Raw genomic sequence first — 26,336 nt, 5'->3', positions numbered from 1 at the left:
CAGCCAACAGATAACCAAGAAAACAAGACAGGGGACACCTGGGTGGCTCAGTGGGGTGAGCTTCCGTCTCTTGGATTTGGCTCAGGTCACGATCTCGTATCAGGCTCTGTGCTGATAGTGCAGGGCCTGCTTGGGATTCTCTCTCCCTCTCTGCCCCTCCCCCAGCTCATACTCTCTCTCAAAACAAACATCAAAGAAAGGAAAGAAACAGAAGGGGAAGGGGAAGGGGAAGGGGAAGGGGAAGGGGAAGGGGAAGGGGAAGGGGAAGGGAAAGAAGGATACAAGATGTGGTAAGAACCAGTAGAAAGAAACCATAAGAAAATACCCATCCAAAATTGAGATCCACAACTGATTCTCATATCAAGACATGAAGCCAAGCATGACACTGTGAACTATAAAAAGGGACTTAATAGTTTCTAAAAGAACCGAAAAGTATTTCAATGAAATAAAAAAACCTCAATGTGTGCACCGAATTAGGTACAGCTTAGGAAAAATCAGTGAACCTGTCTGTGGTGACAGGACACCATTCAGAGAGGGGTGAGGAGCAACAGGCAGGTGGCCAGATGGAAGAGGGTGCGTATAGGTGCGGTGAGAACGTCTGATACGTGCCTCCATGGCAGAAAATATGGGAAACCAACACCCATCTTAATGAGTTTAAAAGAAAGCAGCAAATCTAACCAGAAGGAAAAAGGGTAATAAAAATGAGGGTGGAAGTTAATAAAACAGAAACAATACAGGGGATTACTAAGGCCCAAAAGGGATTTCTGAAATGCACCACAAAAACTGCTAAGGCTCTTCCGGGACCGACCAAAGAAAACGGTAAGAGGACACCAGTAAGCAAAGCCAGGAGCAGAGAGGACAATCACTGTTGACTCTTCAGATAATTAAGCAGTAAGAGAATGTTATGAATGACATTATACCAATGCATTTGAAAGTCTCGATGAAATGGATGAATTCCTAGGGAATTATTAATTTCCAAAAATAAAATTAAAAAATAGGAAACTTGTTTATGTGGTTATTTTCACATATATACTTGCATATAATGTATGTATCAATGCATGTATACAAATATATATTCACCCAAGGGCCAAGAAAAGGTCTAAAAATATTAAAGTAATTAAATATTGATTAAAATATTTAGTCAGGGAATTAGCAATAATAACCTGGGTGGACAGAAAGATAATGGAGGAAAGCTGCTTTAAAAAGTACCAAATTTTCACATTAAACACACATTCAGATACTCCTCATGGAATTAAAAGCTAACAAACATAAAAAAGCCAAAAAAGAATTAAAGTGATTTCCCTTTTTGGTCTTGCAAAATTCTAGAATATTCCAGGGTAATATTTTAAAGTGACAGAGCTTGGTTGATAAGCGCATTTCTTTGGTTATATTTAGCAAAACAGTATAATTTCCACACGACCATCCAAAATCATAACATGATTAACACCCAGTGAAAGTCAGCAAAGGCAGTAAAATCCCACAGACAAAAGGACAGAGATCCCAAGTTGCAAAGGGAAGTGCAGCTCTATTTGAAACTATGACACAATAGGCGGGGGATGTTAGCACTTCTGAGGAAAAACAACAGGCTCCTGGATACTGTCTCATTTTACTGTTTTCCATCATTCCTGGCCAAAGGATAAAGAAACTGGAAAGTGAGATCTGGAAGTTACCATCTGGAAAACTAAGTACATTCAACTAGAGCGTGCTGTCAGTCCTCCTCGTACCGTAATTTCGCACTTTCACTTTCTAGTTATTACATCAAACTGGGGGGGGGGAGGGTGGAGAAATGTAAACTACAGCTAGATTGCATCCAATTTAACAAAATTAACTCCTTATTTCAAAAATCTCCTTGGGGCGCCTGGGTGGCTCAGTCGGTTGAGCGTCCGGCTTAGCTCAGGTCACAATCTCACAGTTCGTGAGTTTGAGCCTGCATCGGGCTCTATGCTGACAGCTCAGAGCCTGGGGCCTGCTTTGAATACTGTGTCTCCCTTTCTCTCTGTTCCTCCCCCGTTCATGCTCTATCTCTCTCTCTCCTTCAAAAATAAATTTTTAAAAAAACATTAAAAAAAAATTTTTTTTTAAATCTCCTTGACTTCAAACAAAGGAAAAAAGCATAATGAACACACACATTTTGGGTCAACCGGGCAGACTGACAAATAATTCTGCAAACTTTAAAAATGTTCTTTACTAAACAATTCTTAACACATCTAAAATAAAAGTCAAGGGCGCCTGAGTGGCTCAGTCAGTTAAATGTCCGACTTCGGCTCAGGTCATGATCTCACGCTTTGTGAGTTTGGGTCCCCGCGTGGGGCTCTGTGCTGCCAGCGCAGAGCCTGGAGCCTGCTTAGGATCCCCCCCCCCCCCCCCGCCTTTCTCTCTCTCTCTCTCTCTCTCTCTCTCTCAAAAATAAACATTTAAAATAAATAAATAATTAAAGTCAAATAATCAGGGGACAGCAAAAATATATACTAAGTGCATAATCTTTCAAATTGTATGTGATAACTCATTGTGGCACTAATTACTTTCAAAATAAGCTTTATTTCAGATCAAGTAAAACACAAATTAAGTATCTGAAAAAGCTCTGAACTGTCAAATGATGGTAAATTACCAAACTCTAACAAAAAAAATCAATCAATGGGGCACCTGGGTGGCTCAGTCTGTTGAGTGTCTGACTCTTGACTTCAGCTCAGGTCGTGATTTCAAGGTTGTGAGATCAAGCCCCACATCGGGCTCTGTGCTGAGCATGAAGCCTGCTTGGGATCCTCTCTTTTCCTCTCTCTCTGCCCCTCCCTGCTCATGCTCATGCGCATGCGCGCGCTCTCTCTCTCTCTCTCTCTCTCACACACACACACACACACACACACACGCCACAGAAATAAACATTTTTTAAAAAATCAATCACCTCTGGATTTTTTTGTAAGTATCAGATGCTTCTAAATCAAATGCAAAGCTTAAAAGGAACATATCTGGAATTTATGCATACCCGTTTGCATTCATTACTCAATCTCTCCATCTTAAAATGGGATGCTAGGGAGTTACAACTGGATTTATTTATACCTTTACAGGTATTTATTTATACCTTTACAGAGCACAGGCCTTAGTGTAATGGGTTATGTAATTAACAAGAACAGAACAATTAAACGCATGAAGTGACAAATACAACACTTTAACTTTTCATAAAATGTTATTCATATTTAAAGGCTCTGCATCTGACCTCAGAGAGTATTATGAAGCCATGATAAATCAGCCACTATGCTTCACAGAAATCTATATACTACTTTTGAGAAAAAACTTCCCAAACACTATCATTTATAGTTGTTGTTTTTTTTTAAGAAATCAAATTATGGGAAGTTTTTATCCATAACCAAGGTAAGTTCCAGATAACTAGTTTTTTCTAGACGGACCTACACCAAAAAGCCCAACAGTAAGATAGGGGGCCTTTCACAATTGTCCAAGGAATGGATCCCTTTCGTCCTGGGCCGGCCCAGGAAGCGGCTGCCGGCAGCCCCAACACGTCTCTCCACAGGGGCCCTTGTCAACGACGCTGGCGACGGCTGTGCTGCAAAATGCAGTCGTCCGTTCTCTCCACTCACCCTCCCGGACAGGTCAGCAGCGCGTGATCGAGGCCTGTTTCATGAAAGACTTTCTTCACCGCGCTTTCGGAACGCTGTTTTCTTCCTACCTCCCTGCCCTGGCGGATCTCTCAGAGTCTCCTTTCTGGTTCTTTTTCATCCCGGTGTTGACACATCACAGGGCTTCAGACTCTTCTCTCTGCAGTAACTCCGTCAGGGCCTCGCCCGGCATCAAGGCTTCATTCACGTAAGGTGAGTGTCCTGAGCACTCCCCGATTTACGTCGCAAGCCTAGAACACGTGCCCCAACTGCAAACTCCTATCTAGCTGCCTGCTCGACCGCACCACTTGGAGGTCCACTAGGCACCAACGCTCACGCTTCACACTGGGACTCCTGAGTTACCCCCCCCCCCACAGCCGTCGAGCAAAGGGGCAGCTCTCCTATTTGACAGACAGAGTCAGTTCTATCACCCTCAGTCAGATCCTACGAGCAATGTGAACCGGGGGACGAGAGAAACCCAGGCCAGGGCGGGCATGATTCTTGGGATCCGGAATAGAGGCCAACAGAAAGGGATTCTAGAGGACCCACTGTGGAGGAGACAGGAAGGTTCTCCTGTCTACACCAATGGACCCCAGTCACTTTACCTTTCCCATCATGGACCCACCAGCCAGCTGCCAAGCAAGATACCAGGTATACAGATGGAGAAAAACACACTGTGTTCTCACAGCGGTATGGGGCCACGGAAAGTACCGGATGGTTAAAGAGAGACTAGAATTCACATCTTCTGCCTCTACCTCAAGAGATTTCCAAACCGTGTGCCTCCATAAACTGAGATCAAAACTATTCACAGAAGCTCACCACATACTGGTAACACATAAACTTGACTTTGTTGCAACAAAATTAACATCTTACGACAATGTCCTTGGGAAAATGTTAAGCTGAGCCGATGTTCTGACATCATCGTAAGAGCAAGTTTATATGATGAGATATAAGGTGCTTCCAGCTTAAGATTAAGATGGCAGAAAGATCACCCGGTTACCAAAACATTAAGGAGTCCTCTCGAGCACCCGGGGGCTCAGTCAGCTAAGCGTCCGCCTCTTGATTTCAGCTCAGGTCATGAGATCAAGCCCCGTGTTGGGCTCCGCATACTGAGCACAAAGCCTGCTTACGATTCCCGCCCTCTCCACCTGCTTGCACGTTCTCTCTCACTCGCTCTCTCGGGGGAAAAATATTCTCTTGTACAAAATCAGCCGGGCTGGGGTGGGAAGAGTTTGGTTCTAGTAACAAGCCTCTGCCAAAGGGCAGCCAAGGTAAAAATCTGATAGGAGTGCACTTCTATCATCCTATGATGGCTTCTTTTTTTCTTTTTAATGACTAGTCACTTAATTGTAATGCGTTGAGTCAACTCTAAAACTCAGGTGCGCCTCAATTCTAAACTTCAAAACACGCTAAGGAAAGTAAAATAAATGAGAAGCACTACTTGAGAAGAGGTTCATCCCATGAAGGTTACATAAGTGTTTTCATAGAGAACTCTGCTCTTCTGTTGTACAAAAATATCTTCCGTGTATGTGACCCGAATTGACAGATTTTTCTGATAGAAAAGTGCATTTGAACAGTAGGCTTTCAGTCACATGGAAGAAAGCTAATCAGAGAATTAGAAAACTTGCAAAATTAAACTGTTTCCTTCTATAACACTTTATAGTATTATAAAGTCTTTAAAAAAGAGATGTTTGTTTAATGGATAAATTTTCATTTATTTATGTCCCTTTTACCATAATTACCTATATTTCAGTGCAGATTCAGCTCTGCATTTACATAACTAAATTAAAGCTTTTGCAATTTTATTTCATCAGAAAAAAAGGATAAGAAAGCTGGAAATGCCTGGCATTTTAAACAATTACTATGGAGTACCATTTACAAAAAAATCCGTATCACACCAGGTTCTGTGATTTAAAATTCTGGTGAAAACCTATTTTAAACATCTTTTTATCATCAGATGGCAATTCTTTGAGGCCTCAACTCGAGAAGTACGTAGGCTTGCCCGCAGTTTCCACTTGAGAGAGAATTCCAAAATGTTTTCTAGCTCTTCACAAAATAGCATCTAATGGGACAAGACTGGCCACCAGGAGGGAATGAACACCTCTGCTCCCCACACTCCGTATCCCTAATTTGCACGGCAGGAGTCCCAACCGTGGCATGAGGGCTGTCACGAGTGAACGCGGCAAGGAGGTGTGGAGCACGCAGCTTGAGAAGGGGTGTAAGTTAAGGAACGGCAGCTTTTAGTAGATCCAGATAATCTCATGTCTGTGCATCTGTGATAACTTGCTCAGGCCTAAGATTTCAAAATAACCCATTACCGCTGTCAACCTTAGGCACCCCACACCTGAAAAGGGGAGGGGGCCTGGAACAATGTCTGAGAACTCGCCGTTTCTTTAGAACAAAACGTCTCAAAAAGAGCCATAAGACCTTTTTTTTTTGGTCTGAAAAGAGCAACAGAACTAAATTTGTTCTAGGATTTTGGAATTACTTTTTAAGAAGAGGCTTTCTAAGAAGCTAGGAACAGTCAAGCAAGGCACTTAGTGACTCAGAATAAAATACAGAACTTCTTTCTGATCTCTAGTTTAATAACACAGAACAGCTTTCCCGTGAGTTCAGTACCTGTAAGTAAGTCCCTTACGGACTCTTTCATTAAAAACAAGCAGAGCACAGTAGTCAACAGTAGTCACCAGGGCCAGGAAGAAACCCCATGACCCTCGAGACCCCAGAGAAAGATCCCCCAGGGGTGGAAAATGCACACGTAACGGGGGCAGGAGGGCAAAGTGGTACGGGTCAGCCACGAAACACACTGACTCGTACGGTTACTGATGACGCCACAGCGGCTGTGACAACCAGCTCACAAAATCCCTGGAATCTTAACCATCACCCAGAGTCTCCACAAACAGCCCCATGAGTGCAATGCAGGGTCCTCACCCACCGCATCCACTCACCTCCAGCAGACAAGACCACTCCTCCCATGGAAACAATCACCCCTGGAAACCCTGCTCCACAGAAAATCAGCTATGTCAGGGGACCGAGTGGAGAGGGGCCAGCCAGAAAGCTGGAGGCCTATGTGAGGAATCTGGGCCAAAACCAAGGTTGTCTGACATTCAAAGGGTCGTCTTCTTCTCCTTTCCCTTGAAAACCCTTAAAAGTGGGAGTTATTTTCTAAGAATCTGGAATTCTGGCCTCGCTTTATTAAAAATAAGAATCAAGGAGGGAAACGCAGAAAATTATTTGAGAAATGCCATTAGAAATGTTTGCAGGATTCAAGATAGAGGAAGATTTTAAGAACTGTTTGATCTAATTTGGTAAATACAAAGAATGTATGTAGCATACACACATAATGAAGCATAATAATAAAAACTGCCTTAAAATCACCAAAGTAAGAACTAGGTCAGCACTAACACCCTACTGGCCAGGTGTTCTCACCTACTCTTCAACCTGCCTTCCCAAACCCAGAGGTAATCACTACCATGAATTCTTACGTTTATCATTCTCATATTTTTACTGTGTGGGTATGTGATTTCAGTATACACACATTTCTAAACTACATGCTGTTTTCTACGCTTTTAGTTTTATAAAAAATAGATTATATTGTTTTAATTCATTGTTTCTAAGACTCATCCGTGTTGTTACACACGGAAGTGATTCATGTATGCTCAATGCTATCTACAGTACAACTGTACAAATATACCAAAACATTCATCCATTCTCCTACCCCTGAAATTTGGCTGTCTTCAGCTTTTTATTATTAACCATACGCTACTATAAACAGTCTTTTTCTTATATCCTGGTATCAGCTTCCCTAGGACATATATGCAAAATGCCTATAGACTAGTGTGGTTTCAAACTCCAACTAGTAATCCATTCATTGGGTCAAAATCAGGTATTGTTAAAAATAAAATAGTATAATACCCAAATACAGTGCACAAAGGAAGGTGACTTTCATGAACCTTTGATGCCCACCCTATGTGTTCACTGGGCTAAACTGTGTGTGTGTTTCTTACTATGGGTCTAGTAAAAACAGCGTTAAAGGCTTACCCTCTAGGTAAATGCCTCCTAAAAAAGTGAACTATCAAGTCTTATGGGAAGTGAATATTCAACTTTGTAAGACAATACCAAATTGTTTTCCTGAACAGTCACATCACTTTGTACTCTCATTAGTGAGTAAATCTGCCCAGTGACCCACTTCCTCCCTAACTGTCTGTAAGGTCAGGCATAAGAATATGTGGCTTATCTGACAGACATGTGAAACATGATTCTCTGTTGTGTTGTCTTACAGACTCCCAGGCCGCATGCACGCGCGCATGTGCTGATTACACACACACACACACACACACACACACACACACACACACATCCTTGGGCAGTTATATGTTTCAAGTATTTTTTCCCACTTAACGCCTTTTCTACTTTTTTTACAGCACCTTTTAATGAACAAATTTTCTTAAGTTTAATAAGGTGGAATTTATAAACCTTTCCTTTTATGGGCTGTATTATATGTTTGACAAATTTTTTCACTCCACCAAGATCATAAAAGTTCATCTTCCTCCATGCATGTAGTCGAGTCTTTGCCGTCCCCAGTGAACACCTGCTCTCTCCTGTGGCTGTTCCCCTATTTATCCATGGCCTTCTGTAGTCGCTCCGGGGTCCATTTGTCTATCCCAAAGCCAGAAACATGCCATCGTAATTTACAAATCTTTAAACAAGGTCTTGAGTGCTGATAAAGCAAGGACCCTCACTTTCTTCTTCAGGAATGTTTGCCTATTTTGGGGCCTCATTACGCTCATCAGGTTCCTCACAAAATTAATGCTAAGAATGTAAGGGTAATTACTTTGCATCCGTATATTGAACCACTTGTGAGAATCATCTTGGGGCGCCCGGGGTGGCTCGGTAGGTTAAGTGTCTGACTCTGGCTCAGGTCATGAATTCACGATTCACGAGCTTGAGCCCTGCGTCAGGCTCTGTGCTGACAGCCCAGAGCCCAGAGCCTGCTTCTGATTCTGTGTCTCCCTCTTTCTCTGACCCTCTCCCACTCTCTCTCGTGCTCTCTCTCTCTCTCTCAAAAATAAATAAACATTAAAAAAACAATGGAATCATCTTCTTAATACTGAATCCTCCTATTCTAGGAGATAATGAGTCTCCATTTAATTTATTTAATGTCTTAGGATAAGTTTCATAATTTTTCCCTATGGCTTGTGTATATTGCTAAATCCATTTTTGTTCCTGTTGTAATAGTATATTTTCTTGACTGACATTTCCTGGATGCTACTGCTGTAAAGAAGTGTAACTGGGGCGCCTGGGTGGCGCAGTCGGTTAAGCGTCCGACTTCAGCCAGGTCACGATCTCGCGGTCCGGGAGTTCAAGCCCCGCGTCAGGCTCTGGGCTGATGGCTCGGAGCCTGGAGCCTGTTTCCGATTCTGTGTCTCCCTCTCTCTCTGCCCCTCCCCCATTCATGCTCTGTCTCTCTCTGTCCCAAAAATAAATAAACGTTGAAAAAAAATTAAAAAAAAAAGGAAGTGTAACTGATTATTTTTAAATATGGATCTTACATTTGGCTATCTTGAGACACTCATTATTCCTAATAATTTGTTGATTCTTTTAGATTTTCAATGGAGACCATCATACCACGTGAGACAGGCAGTGTTATCTTTCTTCTCTGTGTCACTATTTTATTTCCATTTCCTGCCTTTCCACGCAGGCCAGGATTTTCAGAACACTGTTGAACAAAGCTGGTGACAGTGGGTCTTTTGTCGTTTTCCTGGTTTTTGGAGACTACTTTTACTTTTTACTACTAAAAAACAGGCACCTTTCATCAAGCTAAGGAAGTTCCCTTCTATTTCTAGTCTGCCTTGACCTCCTTCTAAGAACAGACTTGACATCTCTCAAATTCTTTTCATCAATCTGTTGAGGAAAAACATCATTTTATTTTAACTGGCTAACGTCACAAATGAAATTTAATATTTTCAAATGGGAACCTCCTCCCCCTTGTATTCTTGGGAAAATCCAACTTGGTCTTTTTTTTTTTTTTTTCTTTTTTTAACCTACCGATTTTATCCATGTCCCTGATACGCGAGACTGGCCCCTCTCCTTTCCTCTATTGTTTCTGTTTACATACGAAGGTCACGTTAATCAGAAATCATGAGTTTAGGAATAAACTCTCGCTGTACTGTTCTGTGGAGGCGTCTGTATAAGACTGAAATGATCTGTTCCTTACAGGCTGGGGCAAGCATCTGCAAGCAAATCATTTAACACATAAAAGCTGGGCCTGGCACTTTCTCGGCGAAGAAACATTCAACTACTACTCGGTCCTTACTGGACTACTCCAGAATGTGCCTACTTCTTGAGACAGAAATTTCACATTTATTGGCATAAAGATTCTCATAGTATTTTCTTATAAGCTTTATAATCTCTGCTATATCTGCAACCACAACCCTCCTTTCACCTGTAACATCTCCTGTTGAATGTCCTTTGCCCCTTGCAGATTCTCCCTTCTGCAACTGCAGTTCAATCCCCCTGATCTCAGATCCTCATTTCACTGCCTTCCTTCTACTCTGTTTGGGCACAGAACTTTTTACGGTAATACTCAGCTACTTATGGCCAGCGGTTTCCCCTTGCTAACATAGGCATTAAGGTTATGAATTCCCCCTCAAACTATTACTTTAATCAAACCTCAGAAATTTGGGCATACAGCAATTTTATATTCATTCAGTCTTAGTATTTTTTCCCATAATTCTTCTTTCTTTGAGTCATGAGTTACTTAATAGTCCTTTTTAAATTTACCAATATATGGTTTTTAAATATCTATATTATGTGTATTTTTATTTCTAAGTTAACTGCATTTTGAACAGAGAACGTGGTCTCTATATATTAAACTTCTGAAATTTAACAGAGATTTTAGGGTCCAACACGTGATCCATTCTTGTAAATGTTTCATATGTTGATGAGAAGCATGCATATTCTCCAATTTAGGGTTAAGAGTCTATTAAATCAACTTGATACATTGTTCAAATCTTTATTTTTAACTTCTGTCTTTCAATCTCATGATTAATTGGGACAGATGGGACTGAACTCATCCACAATGATGAAGGATTTGCCAATTTATCCTGTATATATCTAATATAATTTTATTCGTATATTTTTCGTTCTTTTTTTCTCAGGAAGATACAAGTTTAGTCTATGAAAAACTTAACCTTAAACTTAACATGCTGTCTCTTACTAGTAATGGTTTTTGAAAAACGCTACAACAGATGTGGCTACTATTAATAATATACAGTTGACTTAAATTTCTTAATCAAATCTGAACATCTATGTTTTTAACAACAAGTTTAGTCAACTGACATCAATGGTAATTACTGGACTTATTTCATCATCTTAATTTGTCCTGAGGTTGTGCCTCTTTTATCCTCTTTACACTTTGTTAGGATTTGATGAACTTCATTTCAGTTTTTGTTTTGTTTATTTTTCTTACTCCATTCTCCATCCTCCAACTCATTTGTAAGTCTTATGGCTCCATTCCTGCTCTCTGAATAATACTTCACACTCTCTAGCAAAGGATACAAAGACCTTAAAACCTTCAAATCTCCAAAATGCAAAAACCAAAAATGCCTGAGCCAAACATGAAGGGAGTTGTCCAAATCAGAAATGCAAGTCAGTAGATTTCTTAAATATAAACAAAAAACAGTCGAAGACTAGAATTAATTCCAAAAAACAGGAGAAATAAAGAAGAAAAAGCCATCTGAGATGGATGAACAGATGAATAAATGGAAAGAAGGAAGGGAGGGAGGAAGAGAAGGAAGGAAATCAGACCCAGTGACTGTTTTAGTAAAACCTGTAAGCTAATATGGTTTGTATACTTTTAAACAGCTGGAAAAAAAAAAAAAGAAACAAATTAAATATATTGTTTCATAACACATGGAAACTATACAAAATTTAAATTTCACAGTAAATAAAATTTTACTGGAATAGAGAAACACATTTGTTTACATTTCGTCTGTGGCTGTTTCAGCACATGTAAAAGTTGAGTGCCTAGTACAAGGCAAGGATGTGTCTTCTCACTTGTTCTTTTCAACATCATTCTAGAAGTCCTTACAAATGTTATTAAACAAACAAACAAACAAACAAAAAGGAAATAAAAGGTAATACAGATTGGGAAAGAAAACATAAAACTGTTTTTGCTTGCACATGATATGACTACCATGCAGGAGATATGAAAGAATTAACAAAAAACTTCCCAAAACAAATACACAATTATACCAAGGTTGCAGGACACAGGGTAAACATACAAAAGTGAAACACTATTCCATATACCAACAATGAACAAGTGGAATTTGAAATTAAAAACACAATACCACTTATACTAACATGCCCCAAAATAAAATACTTAGGTATAAACCCAACAAAATATATGTAAGATCTCTGTGAGAAAAACTATAAAACTAATGTATGAAATCAAGTAACTAAATGGAGAGATAGTCCATGTTCATGGATAGAAAGACTCAATACTGTGAAGATGTCAGTTTTCCCCAATTCGATGTACACATTCAATGCAATCCCAATCAAAATCCCCACGTTATTTTGTGGCTATCAACAAACTGATTCTAAAGTTTATATGAAGAGGCAAAAGACCCAAAATAGCCAACACAATATTGAAGGAGAAAAACAAAGTTGTGGGACTGACACTACCCAATGTCTAGACTTACTATAAAGCTACAATAATCAAGACAATGCGGTTACTGGCAAAAGAACAGACAAATGGATCAAGGAACAGAACAGAAAGCCCAGACACAGCCACCCATAAATTAACCAATCTTCAATAAAGGGAAAAAGGCAATACATTGGAACACAGATAAATTTCCACAAATGGTGCTGAAATAGTAACATCCTCATGCAAAAGCAGGAATCTAGACAGACAGGCCTTATGCCCTTCACAAATGTTAGCGCAAAATGGATGACAGATCTAACTGTAAAGCACAAAATTATAAAATTCCTAGAAGGTAACATAGGAGAAAAGCTAGATGACCTTGGGTATGGCCAACTACTTTTTAGGTATAACACCAAAGCACAATCCATGAAAGAAAAAATAAGATGGACTTTATTAAAGTGAAAAACTTAGGCTCTACAAAAAAATGTCAGGAGAAAAAGAATACAAACTACAAGCTGGGTGAAAATATTTACAAAATAATCTGATATCTGATAAAGAACTATTATCTAACATACAAAGAACTCTTAAACTAAGCTATAAGAAATACAAACAAAATAAGAAATACAAACTATGCATTTTTGTAAACAAAAATAAGAAATACAAACTGGGTAGCTCAGTCGGTTAAGCATCCAACTTCGGCTCAGGTCATGATCTCACGGTCACGGTTCCTGGGTTCGAGCCCCGCATCAGGCTCTATGCTGGCAGCTCGGAGCGTGGAGCCTGCTTGTGTATCTCCCTCTCTCTCTGCCCCCCCCCCTTTCTCTCTCTCTCTCCTTCTCTGTCTCTCAAAAACAGACATTAAAAAAAGAAAGAAAGAAAAGAAATACAAACAACTCAATCGGAAACTGGGCTAAAATCTTAACAGACACCTCACCATAGGTATACAGATAGGAAATAAGCATGTGAAAACATGTTCCGCATCATATGTCATCATAGAAATACAAATTAAAACAATGAGATAACACTACAAACCTGTCAGAATGGCCACCAAATGCTGACAAGGATACAGAGCAGCGGAAACTCTCAGCCACTGCCGCTGGGGACGCATCACAGCACACCCACTTGGGAAGAGAGTCAGGAAGGTTTTTATACAAAACTAAACACTCCTGCCATGTGATTCAGCATTTATGCTCCTTGGTATCTTCCTAAAAGACCTACGTCCACACAAAAACCGATACGTAGATGTTTCCAGCAGCTTTATTCATAACTGTCAAAACTTGGAAGCAACCAAGCTGTCCTTCAGTAAGTAAATGGACAAATCAACTGTGGTCCATCCAGACAATGGAATACTGTTCAGCACTAGAAGCACATAAAATATCAAGGCATAAAAAGGGAGAAAACTTTAATATGTCTTACTAAGTGAAAGAAGCCCATCTCAAAAGGCTCCGTGCCATATGATTCCAACAATATGACATTCTGGAAGTGCAAAACTAGGGAGACGGAAAAACAGGTTGTCAGAGAGGAGAGAGGGGAGAACACACTGAGCACAGAGAAGTGTTAGGGCGCCAAAAGTACTCTGTGTGACACCAGAATGCTGGATCCACGTCATTATGGATGTGTCCAAACCCACAGACTGGACAACACCAGTGACCCTCATATGAACTGTGAACTCCGGATGATTATGACGTATCAGCAGAGGCTCATGAGCTGTCATGAATGTACCATATCAGTGAGGGATGCTGACAACGGGGGAGGCTGTGGGTATGTGGTGGCAGGGAGTATGAGAGAAATCTCTGTACCTTCCCCTCGATTTTGATGTGAACCCAAAACTGCTCTAGAAAAACAGTCGCTGGAGGAAAAAAAAAAAAAAAGTTGAGCAGCTGTGAAAGAAACCATCATGGCTCTGCAAAACCTAAGATATTATCTGTACCTTTAAGTCTGCCTGCCCTGGTTTAATATATTAAATGAGTAGATTAGATCAAAACACTTAGCTTCCATCTGCCCCTCAAAATCTCATTAAGCCACCACAAAAGACAACTTACAATGTCATGTCCAGTGTAATGTTCTAACAAGAACCATCGCTCATAAATATTGGGGAACTCATGGGACAGAAAAATATAGACTGGATGAGAATCCAAAACGGAAATGCCACAGCTACAGTCAGTCACTGAGAAGAAAATGCCACTGCAAAAACAGGAACCAGTCTTCATTTTAAAAGTCCCAGAAAAATTCTAACTTCAAAATTAATAAAATGGAAAGAGGCTTGGAAGAAACATCAAGGTGATATTCACAACTGGCCCAGCCTCAGCCACTCCTCCTAGCATACACATAAAGTTAAAGACAGGGTCAGCTTCCACCTCCAAGACCGTGCTCTCTGACCAACATGGAAACCAAGTCCATGGTCTGCCTCGGGAGACCTGGGATCTGACCACGAGGCCCAAGCTGGAGAGAGCAGCACAGGAGAGCCACCGGTGACAGCAGCACGGGATGAAAAACAAACAAACACAATACACAAATATATTCTAAAACTTAGCTCCAAAAACAAACAAACATCCAAGTAAACAATAACAAAACCGCACAAGACCCCAAAAAGCTATTACACGGTCAAGTTCCACTAACCTTTGAAATAACAGAGGACTTCCCTGTACAGCACAGAAAAGCTAAGGTCGTTCTGTGAAGTTCAACAACTTTGACATCAAACCAGAAAAGGGTGACACACAAAAAAAGAAGCAGAAGATCAATCTCATTTATGATGATAGCAAAACATATAAAAATGGAACCCAGCAGTGTATATCAAAAACCACTATAACCACTAACCACAACGACCAGGTAGGGTTTCTTCTAGTCATACAAGGCCAGTAGAGCATTATAAATTGTATGATTACATGATACATGAGATAAATTCTAATATATACCAATTAAAGGTGATCCTTACACAACAGGTTTGAACTGTGCTGGTCCACTTACACATAGGTTCTTTTCCATAAATACAGTACAGTACTGTAATTGTATTTTCTCCTCCTTACGATTTCCTTAATAACATTTCATTTCCTCTAGCTTACTTTATTCTAAGAATATTATTATTACAGTAATATTAGGAATATTATTATTAAAGTATTACTACTTTGTTGTGAGAATATATATGTAACATACCGAATATGTGTTAATCGACTATGCTACCAGGAAGGCTTCTGGTCAACAGTAAGCTACTGTAGCTAAGTTCTGAGGGAGTCAAAAGTCATACACAGATTTTCTACCATGTCGGGGTCAACATCCCTAATCCCCACATTGTTGAAGGGTCAGCTGTATCAAAAAAAAAGCATTTGACAAATTTTAACACCTATTCCTGATCAAAAGACAGCAACAAATTCCTAATAAGATGAAATGGAAGGAAACCCCCCGAACTTGATAATTACTGGCAAAATATTAAAAGCATTCATCAAAGTCAAATAAAGATAAGGATGAACACAGTCCAGTGACTGAATATTGTACCGCAGGGTTCAGTCAAGGTAAAAATACAGGGAAAATATGTAAGATTAAGAGGTTGGGAAAGTAAAGACAAAAACAGCATTACTTATAGATAATGAACTTTCATCTGGAAAGCACAAAAAAATTAACTGGGAAATATCAACAGCCAGTAAAAGTAATCATCAAGCTGGTAGGATATAAAATAAGCACTTAAAATTTAGTAACTTTCCTACAGAACTACAATAACCAGACTTCAACAGAAATAAGAGAAAAAGTGCCATTCAAAGGAATAAATGGTATAAAATAGAAAGAATAAACTGGGGGGTTGGGGTTGGGGGTGGAGGAAGACACGAGACCAAGCAAAACCAAAGCGGAAAAAACTTTCTTGAAGGACACTAGAAAACCGAATGACCCCTACACAGACAAAATGAAACCCATACACATACATCATGAATGGAAAAATTCAATACCATAAAAATGTTAATTCTTTCTAAATGAGACTTAGAGAAATCCCAATCACAGTCCCATGACAGTATTTTTCCTCCTTGTTTTAAAAACTAATAATTCCAAATTCATTTGGAAGAACTGATGTGTAGCAATTACCAAAGAAACTCAAGGAAAAAGGCAAAAGAAGAATGAAGAGAACTTAGTACCCTCTAGATAGTAAAAGTTTTCCATTCAAATACTGGAATTGAATCAGGGGTGCACATTAGGAGACAACATCTGTAACACACTTAACCACAAAATACTACTACAAAGTGGCTTTTAAATAAATAAGCATAGCTAATAATGCTACAGGAAAGAGGAGTATGGATGTGAAAAGGCATCTGCAGAAGGGAAGAGGCAGGTCTAATTTGAAAAGAAAGAACATCACACAAGCATCTGGGGAAAAGCAAATTAAAATGCTAAGATGTCCAAAAAAGTAATTAATTAAAACAAAATGAAATAAAATAAAATGCTAACATGTCTTTTTTTTTGTTTTGTTTTAACCTTGGCAAACTTAAAAGTAGCAACATTAAATGCTGGCAAATTATGAGGAAACAAGTCCTGTCATGTAATTGATGGGAATGTAAGTTATTACAATCTTTTTGGAATGTAATGTGGTGAAAAGGATTAAAACTGTAAAAGAAACACATGATACTTAGAAGTGCAATCCCACGTTTGGGAATCTACCCTACAGATACATGTACTAACGCTCTCAAAGACTTAATACAAAGACATCCACTGCTTTGCTATAAATAACAAAAATGGAAAATAAAACCCCTACACATTAATAAAGTAATTTACAGTTTTGGATAACACAATGTTACGGACTACTACACCACAATATATTAAAAAGTGTTAATAATAAAGTTGATATGTACCGAGACACAAATATTACCCAGAAGTCTATAACTCTAAGAAAACGGTACGATCCTATTTATGTAAACAACAAAACAACTCTGGATCGATAAATGTGTGTCTATGCAATTATCTAGGAGATATTCTCTTTGTTTTCCAATAACTACCTTCCTATGCCACGTCATCATACATAGGAGGCATTTTTAATTACAAAATATTGTTCATTATTTGCCAAATCAAACACATTACATGCCGTTTTACAGCAACCGGCTACAGGTCCTGGTTATCTAATTACGTAAGTATTTTGGCCAAAGTGTACATATAAAGACAATGTGCAGCTTTCTAAATCTGACATTTGAGGTCATCTGCAGCATGCCAAAAGGAGCGTAGATGAGCTTACCGATCTCATTAATCACCGCTCTTATTTTGGAGACAAAAGGACCGACTTCACTGGGATTCATCTTGACTCTCTCCTTAAGGTCGGCACCTGCAGAGTATTTTATTTACAAATACAATCGAGTTATACACAAAGTTTCAAGGCACTGAATTGAAAACTTACTTAAGATTCATCTGTCACTTGAATATCAACTTAAAGACCAGCATGAGGAGGAATAAAATGCCCATTCACACATCTACCATGTGCTTCAAGCAGTGGTTCTCAAACTCTGCGGTCTCAGGGCCCTACGCTCTGAGAAGAGACCTACTTTAGATGATATCTACCGATAGTTACTCTATCAGAAACTAAAACTATGAAGTGTCCTAAATATTTATCCACTCCTTTAAGAATACAAATAAACCCATTCATATTGACATAAATGACTACAGACTGGGGCACTCCCTCCGCTCTTACAAAGACACTGGCAGTTTTCACCCTCCCCTTGCCTCTGCCCCATCAGGGTAAACGTCAACCCTGTGAAAAGGGCTAATCACTGTAAAAATCAGTCTGACTTCATGGATCCCCGCCCTGGTGACCGCAGATCATGTTTCAGAATCACTGGCATGAACGTACGAGCAAACTGACAATTTCATAATTATGAGCTTATCACAGAATCATACATTTGGAACAGAAAAAAATAAATGCGTAAGGGATCACTTACTCTGCAGCTCAACAAAGGCATTCTTCCTAATGATGTTAAACTATACGAGAAAAGGAAGGCCCCCATTTAAATGAACAAATACAAAACAAAGTAGAATTACAGCACAGAAGGTTTACGCTCAGCGACCGACTCTCTTATACATCCATTATAAAGTAATCATGACTGGATGTAGCACCAGTTCCCAGCCCAGGCTGGACATTCTGAGCCCATACACTTCCTGTGGGAGTGTGAACTACCATGCACACAGCACATGCCCTACAATCCATCAGTTCTAGAAAACCTCAAACATATGCCCAAGGAAAGAAGTACAGCAGCACCATTCAGTGCAACATGTATAAAATAGCAAAAAAAAAATTGGAATTAATCTCAATATCCATCCGCAGGATCTCTAATAAAAGATGTATTTATATAACAGAATAATACGTGTTTGGCATGAAAACCAAGAAATCAGAGCATGAATATGGATGAATCCGGATGTTGAAGAACATATAATTATGCAATTAATATAGAACATTAACATATATTACATTTATATATTTAACGATATAAATTATTATTATATATTTACAGAAAGACACAGGATAACCATTTGCGCAACTCTTTTTTTTTTTAATTTTTTAATGTTTATTTATTATTGAGAGACAGTGAGAGACAGAGCATGAGCACGGGAGGGACAGAGAGAAGGGGAGACACAGAATCCAAAGCAGCTCCAGGCTCCGGGCTGCCAGCACAGAGCCCAATGCGGGGCTCGAACTCACAAAACGCGAGATCATGACCTGAGCCGAAGTCGGACGTTTAACCGACTGAGCCTCCCGGGCACCCCTGCATAACTCTTTTTAAAAGAATTGCTATTTAGGGGGGCGGCTGGCTAGCTCCGTTGGTGGAGTATGTGACTCTTGACCTCGGGGCCGTGAGTTCAAGCCCCACGTTGGGCGTACAGCTTACTTATGTACACATATACGTACACGAGTTAAAAACTAGTAAAGAATGCTACTTCGGGACATAAAATATGCATGGGAATGACAAATACCAAATTTGGTTGGTGGGGACCTCTGCAGGGACGGAGACGGAGGTGACTAGCAAAGATCACAGAAGACTCCAATCTTGTTTGTAACACTGTATGATCTACGTTAGGTGGTGAGTATTCAGGGTCAGCCTTTAAACATTTCTGTGTGCCTGATACACGTGTTCATAATTGACTTTTTCCAGGAAAAATTAACATTTAGCATCAAGGAAAAATGTTTGCAGGGGCAAAACTCTAGACCAGTAGGATGTATTTGTCGGAAGAAAAAACCGTTCGACTCACTGCCGTTTAGCCCTGAGAACATAATTTACACGTAGCTCAGTGCCGGCTGGCTACTCCACATTGGCTAAGAAAAGCAGCCGAACCCAGTGCTGTGTCGGGGAGCGGAGCAGATGAGAGAAGGGCCGAGGCAGCGGAGAGGAGGGCGCCGATGGGGCACACAGGGGCTCTGCGTGAGGCGGTCCTGAAGGAGCCCCAGGGAACCGCATCGCGGGATCCACCAGATCCTCCAACGTCAGCGTGGGCTACGCCACGAGGGGGCCCTCCGGCACACCGGCCGGCGCGGCAGTGGGGGCTCTCAGCAGCACCCACGCTTTGAGATTCACAGCCAGCTCTCCGAGCCTGGGCGCGGAGGCCATGCCAGGAACCAAGGGGACCTCGGCCAAGGGGAGCCAAGGGGACCTCCTCTGCACCCGTGGAGCCCATTCACGCACACGAGTCCCAGCAGGCAGAGCTGGGAGCCTCCGTCTGGTTACTGAGCACAGCCCTAACCCACACAACTGTGGGAGACTTCCCTGGTAGTCACAATTTGTTTCAGAAAGAATTACCTTTCTCCATGGGACATTAAACATCTGTGACCCAGAGACCACTTTTTGGTTTTGCTTTAGACACGTGCCCTGCAATCTCGAACGTTCAGAACCTAAAAGTACAGTTTCGCTTCTATCCCTCCAGATGACATCATTATCCTCGGTTGATAGTATCCAGTTTTATCTGAGGGCTGGCGTGTCTCAGTGCTTTCACTTTTTAAGTCCCCCAAGTCCATGACCATGGCTCACCTCAGCTGAGCCTCTGTGCTGCCGGGCAATCCTACTGTACCTCCCTACACCGTTCACTGTCGTGTTCATCTACAGCCCATTTCCTAACTCCTCTCTCTCCTTAAACCTCAAACCTCCCACCCAATCCTGACACCAGGTTACTAAGAAAGCAGAAGTATTCAGAAGAAAACCTTCACTCACACCCACCACCAAATCTAACCACCAGGATTAAGCCCTTACACTCTGCCCTCCCTCCTATTCCTACAGATGACCGAACCCATGACGAAGCACCCCGTGCACTAGATTCCACCCCTCCTGTCTGTCAGGGCCATCACTCCAGCAGATGTCCTCTTCCCGGCTGACATCACCAATAATATCCCTCTCTACAGAACCGTTCCCATCAGCTGCATTAACGCTGTAACACTGCTCATCTCAAAGAAGCAAAGAAAATTATGTAGACTTTCTCTGCCAGCTTTAAAGAAATAGCTTATTATCAGACAAATTCTTTCACGAAATCCTAGATAAAACACATTAAGACAGCTGTTTGCGGGCAACAGAGAACAACCAAGGCAGAGTGTAAGTTTTGAAGCAATCTCACGGGAATGGGGGGGGGGGGGGAATCGGAGCTCAGGGCTTGCCAAAGAGGAACGCTGTGGTCTTTCACTTGGGACCTCTCAAAGTTAAATATAAAACAGTAAACACAAAGAAAACCATATGAAGACCAACTGCTAAAAACGAAAGACAAAAAAAAAAAAAGAAAATTAGAAGCTGCCAAAAAGAAGAAGAGTGACAGCTGACTTCTCAACAGAAAATGAGTGGTATCTCCAAAGTGGGGAAAGAAAATAACTACCCACCTAGAATTTCAAACTAAGCAAACCCATCCCCCAAACATGACACACACAGGCAATCTGTCACCAGCAGGCACCCACTGACAGAAACACCACAGGGGCTTCTTCAGACAGATTATGAGAGTAGAGTTTAAAATCTTATTTTAATTTTTTTTACATTTATTTATTTATTTTTGAGAAACAGAGCGAGACAAAGCATGAGCGGGGGAGGAGCAGAGAGAGAAGGAGACACAGAGTCTGAAGCAGGCTCCAGGCTCTGAGCTGTTAGCACAGAGCCCGACGTGGGGCTCGAACACACAAACTACGAGATCATGAGCCGAAGTCAGACGTTCAACCGACTGAGCCACCCAGGCGCCCCTATAATCTTGTTTTATACAACTCCTGAGAGACATGCCTTAAAAGATAAGGACACAAAATGGCTAAAGCGAAAGGTTAAAAACCAGGCAGACACTAACCAAAAAGGAAGTGAAATCATTGTTAATACCTGACAAAAGAGACCTCAGGCAAAAAATACCATTCAAGCTAGAGGTTCACTTTATGATAATAAACATGATGACCCACTAAAAGCCATAGGAATTCTAAACTGGCATAAAATAAGACAGCCCCAAATGTACGAAGCAAAAACTGATGAGCCAAAAAGAAAAACTGACCCGTCTACAATCACGGTGGAGTCAGCAAACCCCCATGGTAATCAATAAACCAAGTAAGCAAACACCCTCACTGAACATCCCTACCAAGAAATAGGAAATAAAAAAAAGAATTAATCCCCAAGTAGAAGAAAGAGCAAAAACTGGAACAAGAAAAAAAAAAAGTTTTTATGTTTACTTATTTTGAGAGAGAGAGAAAGAGAACGTGTGCTCACAAGAACCCGTAGAGCAGGGACAGAGAGAAAAGGAAAGAGAGAACCCCAAGCAGACCCCACACAGCACAGAGCCCGACACGGGGCTCGATCCCATGAGCCATGAGATCACGATCTGAGCTGAGATCACGATCTGAGCTGAGATCACGATCTGAGCTGAGATCAAGACTCAGATGCTTAACCGACCTAGCCACCCAGGCAACCCTGGAGCAAAATTGTTTTAAGAAACAGAAAACAAACATGCAGGAGAGAAATATCAAAGAAATTGCTCATTTGGGGAAAAAAAAAAAAAAACCTAAAACAAATGATAGGACTTTTAGTGAGACTGATCATGGTGGGGGCGCCTGGGTGGCACAGTTGGTTAAGCATCCAACTTCAGCTCAGGTCATGATCTCATGGTTCATGAGTTCGAGCCCCGTGTCACACTCTGAGGTGACAGCTCCGAGCCTGGACCCTGCTTCAGATTTTGTGTCTCCCTCTCTCTCTGCCCTTTCCCTTGCTCTCTCTCTCTCTCTCTCTCTCAAAAATAAGTAACATCAAAAAGCTTAAAAAATAAAATAAATAAAATAAAAAAAGACTGATCATGGAAAAATCCAAGAAGGCACAAACCCCAACAGCAAGAATGAAAAGGAGAATACTACTAAGGCTTTTACAGACATTAAAACAATGAGTATTAGTAACAACCTTGGCCCAATACATTCAAAAAGGTACATGAAATGGACACATTTCGAGAAAAACACAACTTATTAAAACTGACAGAGAAAATCCGAAAACACAAACACATATTAAAGAAACTGAATATGTTTATTCAAAACTTTCCTACAAGAAAACCACACGCCCCTGTGGCTCCAACAGTATATTCTCCCAAACATAATGAAAATAACTGGGGGCACCTGTCTGGCTCATTCAGTGCTGTGTGCGACTCTTGATCTCAGGGTTGTGAGTTCAAGCCCCACACTGGGTGTAGAGATTACTTTAAGAAAGTGAAAACCTAAATAAAAAAATTTAACATCAATCCTACATTTACATGGAGAATTGCAAAACAAACACTCGATAAGAACATTATAAGAAAAAAACATGACAGGCTAATCTTTCTCATAGCCTCAAAAATTCCTAAACAAAATATAAGTAAATCATACCTAGTAGTAATATAAATAAAATACAATATATCAAGACCCAGTTATATTCAGTGCAATACTGAAGACTGGTTTAATGTTAAGTGTTTTACTTATTTTTTTTTTTAATTAATAGCATAAAAGTGAAAATCATACAAACTTTCAGCAGGTGCAGAAAAAAGTAGTTAAAATTCACACTCATTCTTTTAACCTCTTGAGGTAGAACTGACATGAAGTAAAATTCAGTCATTTTAAGTACACAATTCAATAATTTTTATTAAAGTTACAGAGCTGTACAGCCATCTAATTTTAGAACGCTTCCATTATCATAAAAGACCCCTCACACTCACCTGCAGGCACTCCCCGTTCCCACCTCCACCCCCTAAAACTTTGCCTTCCACTATTTTCCTAAAACTTTGCCTTCTCTGGACATTTCACGTGAATAAACTCGTACAATACATGGTCTTCAACATGGCAAGCATAGTGTGTTTCACTATGAATTAGTATTTTTTTTTTCTTTTCATTACCGAATAGTATTCCCTTGTAGGGACAGAGAAAACCTTTGTTTCTCTGGTCATCGGCTGGTGGACACTGGGGTCTTTCCACCTTTGGCTGTTATGAAAAAATACTACCAAGAGCGTTCGCGTACAAGTTTTCGTGGATACAAACGTTCTTATTTGTCTTGGGTAGACACGAAGGAGTGGACTTGCTGGGTCATATTGTAAATTTCTATTTAACTTAAAAAAAAACAACTGTCACTGTTTCTCCACAGTGGCTGCACCCCTTCACCTTCCATCAGCAATACGCAGGGGTCCCTGTTGCCCTTACACGGTCACCAACACCAGTCTGCTCTTTTTTTATTACAGCATTTTGTGAAATGGTATCAATTACGGTTGTAAATCTGCATTTCCCTAATGACTAATGAGGTTAAGTATCTTTTCATGTGCTTGTTAGCCATTCATACAGGTCCTTGGTGAAATGTCATTTCAAATCTTTTGCTCATTTTTTTTTTTTTGTACTGGATAATTAGTTTCCTTCTTATTGAGCTGTAAGAGTAATATCTTGGATGTGAGTCCTTTCTCAGAAATATGATTTATAGGGACACCTGGGCGGCTCAGTCAGTTAAACGTCTGACTCCTGATTTTAGCTCAGGCCATAATCATAGTTTGTGGATTCGAGTCCTGCACTGGGCTCCGTGCATGGAGCCTGCTTGGGATTCTCTCTCTCCTTGTGCCCCTCTCCTCACAACTGTCTCTCTCGAAATAAATAAATATTTAAAAGAAAGAAATATGATTTCCAAATATTTTCTCCCCATCCATGGCTTGTCCTTTTACTTTCTTGATATTTTTTGAAGTTTTAATTTTAATGAAGTTCAATTTCTCAACTTTTTCATCACACGTGCTTTTGCTGTCATATCTAGTCAACAGTCATTCTTAAATAAAAGTTCATAGCAAACTAGGAAAAAAAAGAAAATCTTTTTTAATCTGAAGGGTAATTATAAAACATCTGTAACTAATATCACCTTTAAAGGCCAATTATTGTAAGCTTCCTCCCAGAGATCAAGAGTGAATCAAGGATGTCCTTTATCACTTCTAAAGACAGTCGCAGATGTACGAGTCAGTATAATAAGAAAACTTTTTAATTATAGATCAAAGGGAAAAAATGAAACTGTTGTTATCAGCAGATGGCTTAACCAAACGTGAAGAATAGCCAAAAGAATTTAGAAATCATGGAAACAAAAGAATTTAGTAAGGTTGCTGAATACAAGTTCAACATATAAAAATCAGCTGTCTCTTTATAAACTCACGAAAGAAATTCGTGAAATTTTAAAAAAACACCATTTATAGTAACATTCAAAAATCAAGGAGCCAAGGAACACATCTAATAAAAGATGTAGAAGATCTTGACACAAAAAAACTAGAAAAATCTTCTGAGATAAATTAAAAACTAAATAAGTAGATGAACATATCATGCTCATGTATTAGAAAACTTCGTACTGGGGCGCCTGGGTGGCTCAGTCGGTTGAGTGTCCGACTTCGGCTCGGGTCATGATCTCGCGGTCCGTGAGTTCGAGCCCCGCGTCGGGCTCTGGGCTGATGGCTCGGAGCCTGGAGCCTGTTTCCAATTCTGTGTCTCCCTCTCTCTCTCCCCCTCCCCTGCTCATGCTCTGTGTCTCTCTGTCTCAAAAATAAATAAAAACATTAAAAAAATTTAAAAAAAGGAAAACTTCGTACTGAAATATGTAAATTCTCTCCAAATTAACAGAGTCACTGATGTTCCAATCAAAATCCCCACATGTCTGGAAAATGACAAGGTGAAAATGCAAAGGGCCAACAAGTAAAGATACTTCTGAAGAAGAAAAAGTTGGAGGCTTTACACTACAACAGAAAGATGCTATTAGGAAGCTACTGTAATTAAGAAAATGTGATACTGCCTCAAAGATAAAGACCAATGCAACAAACAGCAAGTCCCAAAAAGACCCAGTTGATTTGTGACAGACACTTCAGGAACCAGATGGGCTTTCTGATACACGGGGCTGCAGCCACTGAATGTTCATGCGAGGAAAAAAGATTCCTGACCCTTCACACCACACACACACAAAGGACTCAATTCATGGTAAATTATACAGCCTAAATGTGAAAAGTAAAACGATCAGACTTCTAAATGAAAACTAAAAATACCTTCAGGGAGTCTGCATGGCTCAGTCGGTTAAGCATCTGACTCTGCATTTTGGCTCAGGTCATGATCTCACGGTTCATGAGTTCAAGCCCCACATAAGGCTCCGTGCTGGCAGCGTGGAGCCTGCTTGGATTCTTTCTCTCCCTCTCTCTGCCCCTCTCCAGCTCCCTCTCTCTTTCAAATTAAATAAACTTAAAAAATATTTTTAATAATAAATTAATTTAAAAAATAAAAATATCTTCAACACTTTGGTATACACACAAGTTTTAAAAGATTTCTCCGTAGACTCAGGAAAAAACTGGACTTCATTCAAATTAAAAACTTCTCAGGGTGCTTGGGTGGCTCAGTCGGTTAAGCATCCGACTTCGGCTCAGGTCATGGTCTTGCAGTCCTTGAGTTCAAGCCCCACGTCAGGCTCTGTGCTGACAGCTTGGAGCCTGGAGCTGCTTCAGATTCTGTGTCTCCCTCTCTCTCCGCCCCTCACCCTGTCACGCTCGTCTCTCACCCTCTCCATCTCTCTCTCTCTCTCAAAAATGAATAAAACATTAAAAAAAAAAACCCAACTTCTGTTCATCAAAAGACATCATTAAGAAAATGAATATGCACATGAAAGAAT

General features: G+C 40.3%; 1 protein-coding gene across 10 annotated transcripts in view; it reads right to left on the bottom strand.

Annotated features, from left to right (window-relative positions):
- AUH (AU RNA binding methylglutaconyl-CoA hydratase) overlaps window positions 1–26,336 on the bottom strand; it is a 353,019-nt gene that overhangs the window by 298,745 nt on the left and 27,938 nt on the right. For 8 of the 10 annotated variants that reach the window (XM_053205356.1, XM_027041185.2, XM_027041186.2 and 5 more), the window contains one exon: window positions 17,465–17,551. The exons of the other annotated variants lie outside the window; for them this stretch is intronic. In XM_053205356.1, the coding sequence (XP_053061331.1) occupies window positions 17,465–17,551 (87 nt within the window). The remainder of the gene's footprint in view (window positions 1–17,464; window positions 17,552–26,336) is intronic. 10 annotated transcript variants of the gene reach the window in all.

Source organism: Acinonyx jubatus, chromosome D4 (assembly GCF_027475565.1).
Source record: "Acinonyx jubatus isolate Ajub_Pintada_27869175 chromosome D4, VMU_Ajub_asm_v1.0, whole genome shotgun sequence".
Lineage (NCBI taxonomy): Eukaryota > Metazoa > Chordata > Mammalia > Carnivora > Felidae > Acinonyx > Acinonyx jubatus.
The sequence above is the reverse complement of the archived record's forward strand: the minus strand, read 5'-3'. Positions and strand labels throughout refer to the sequence as shown.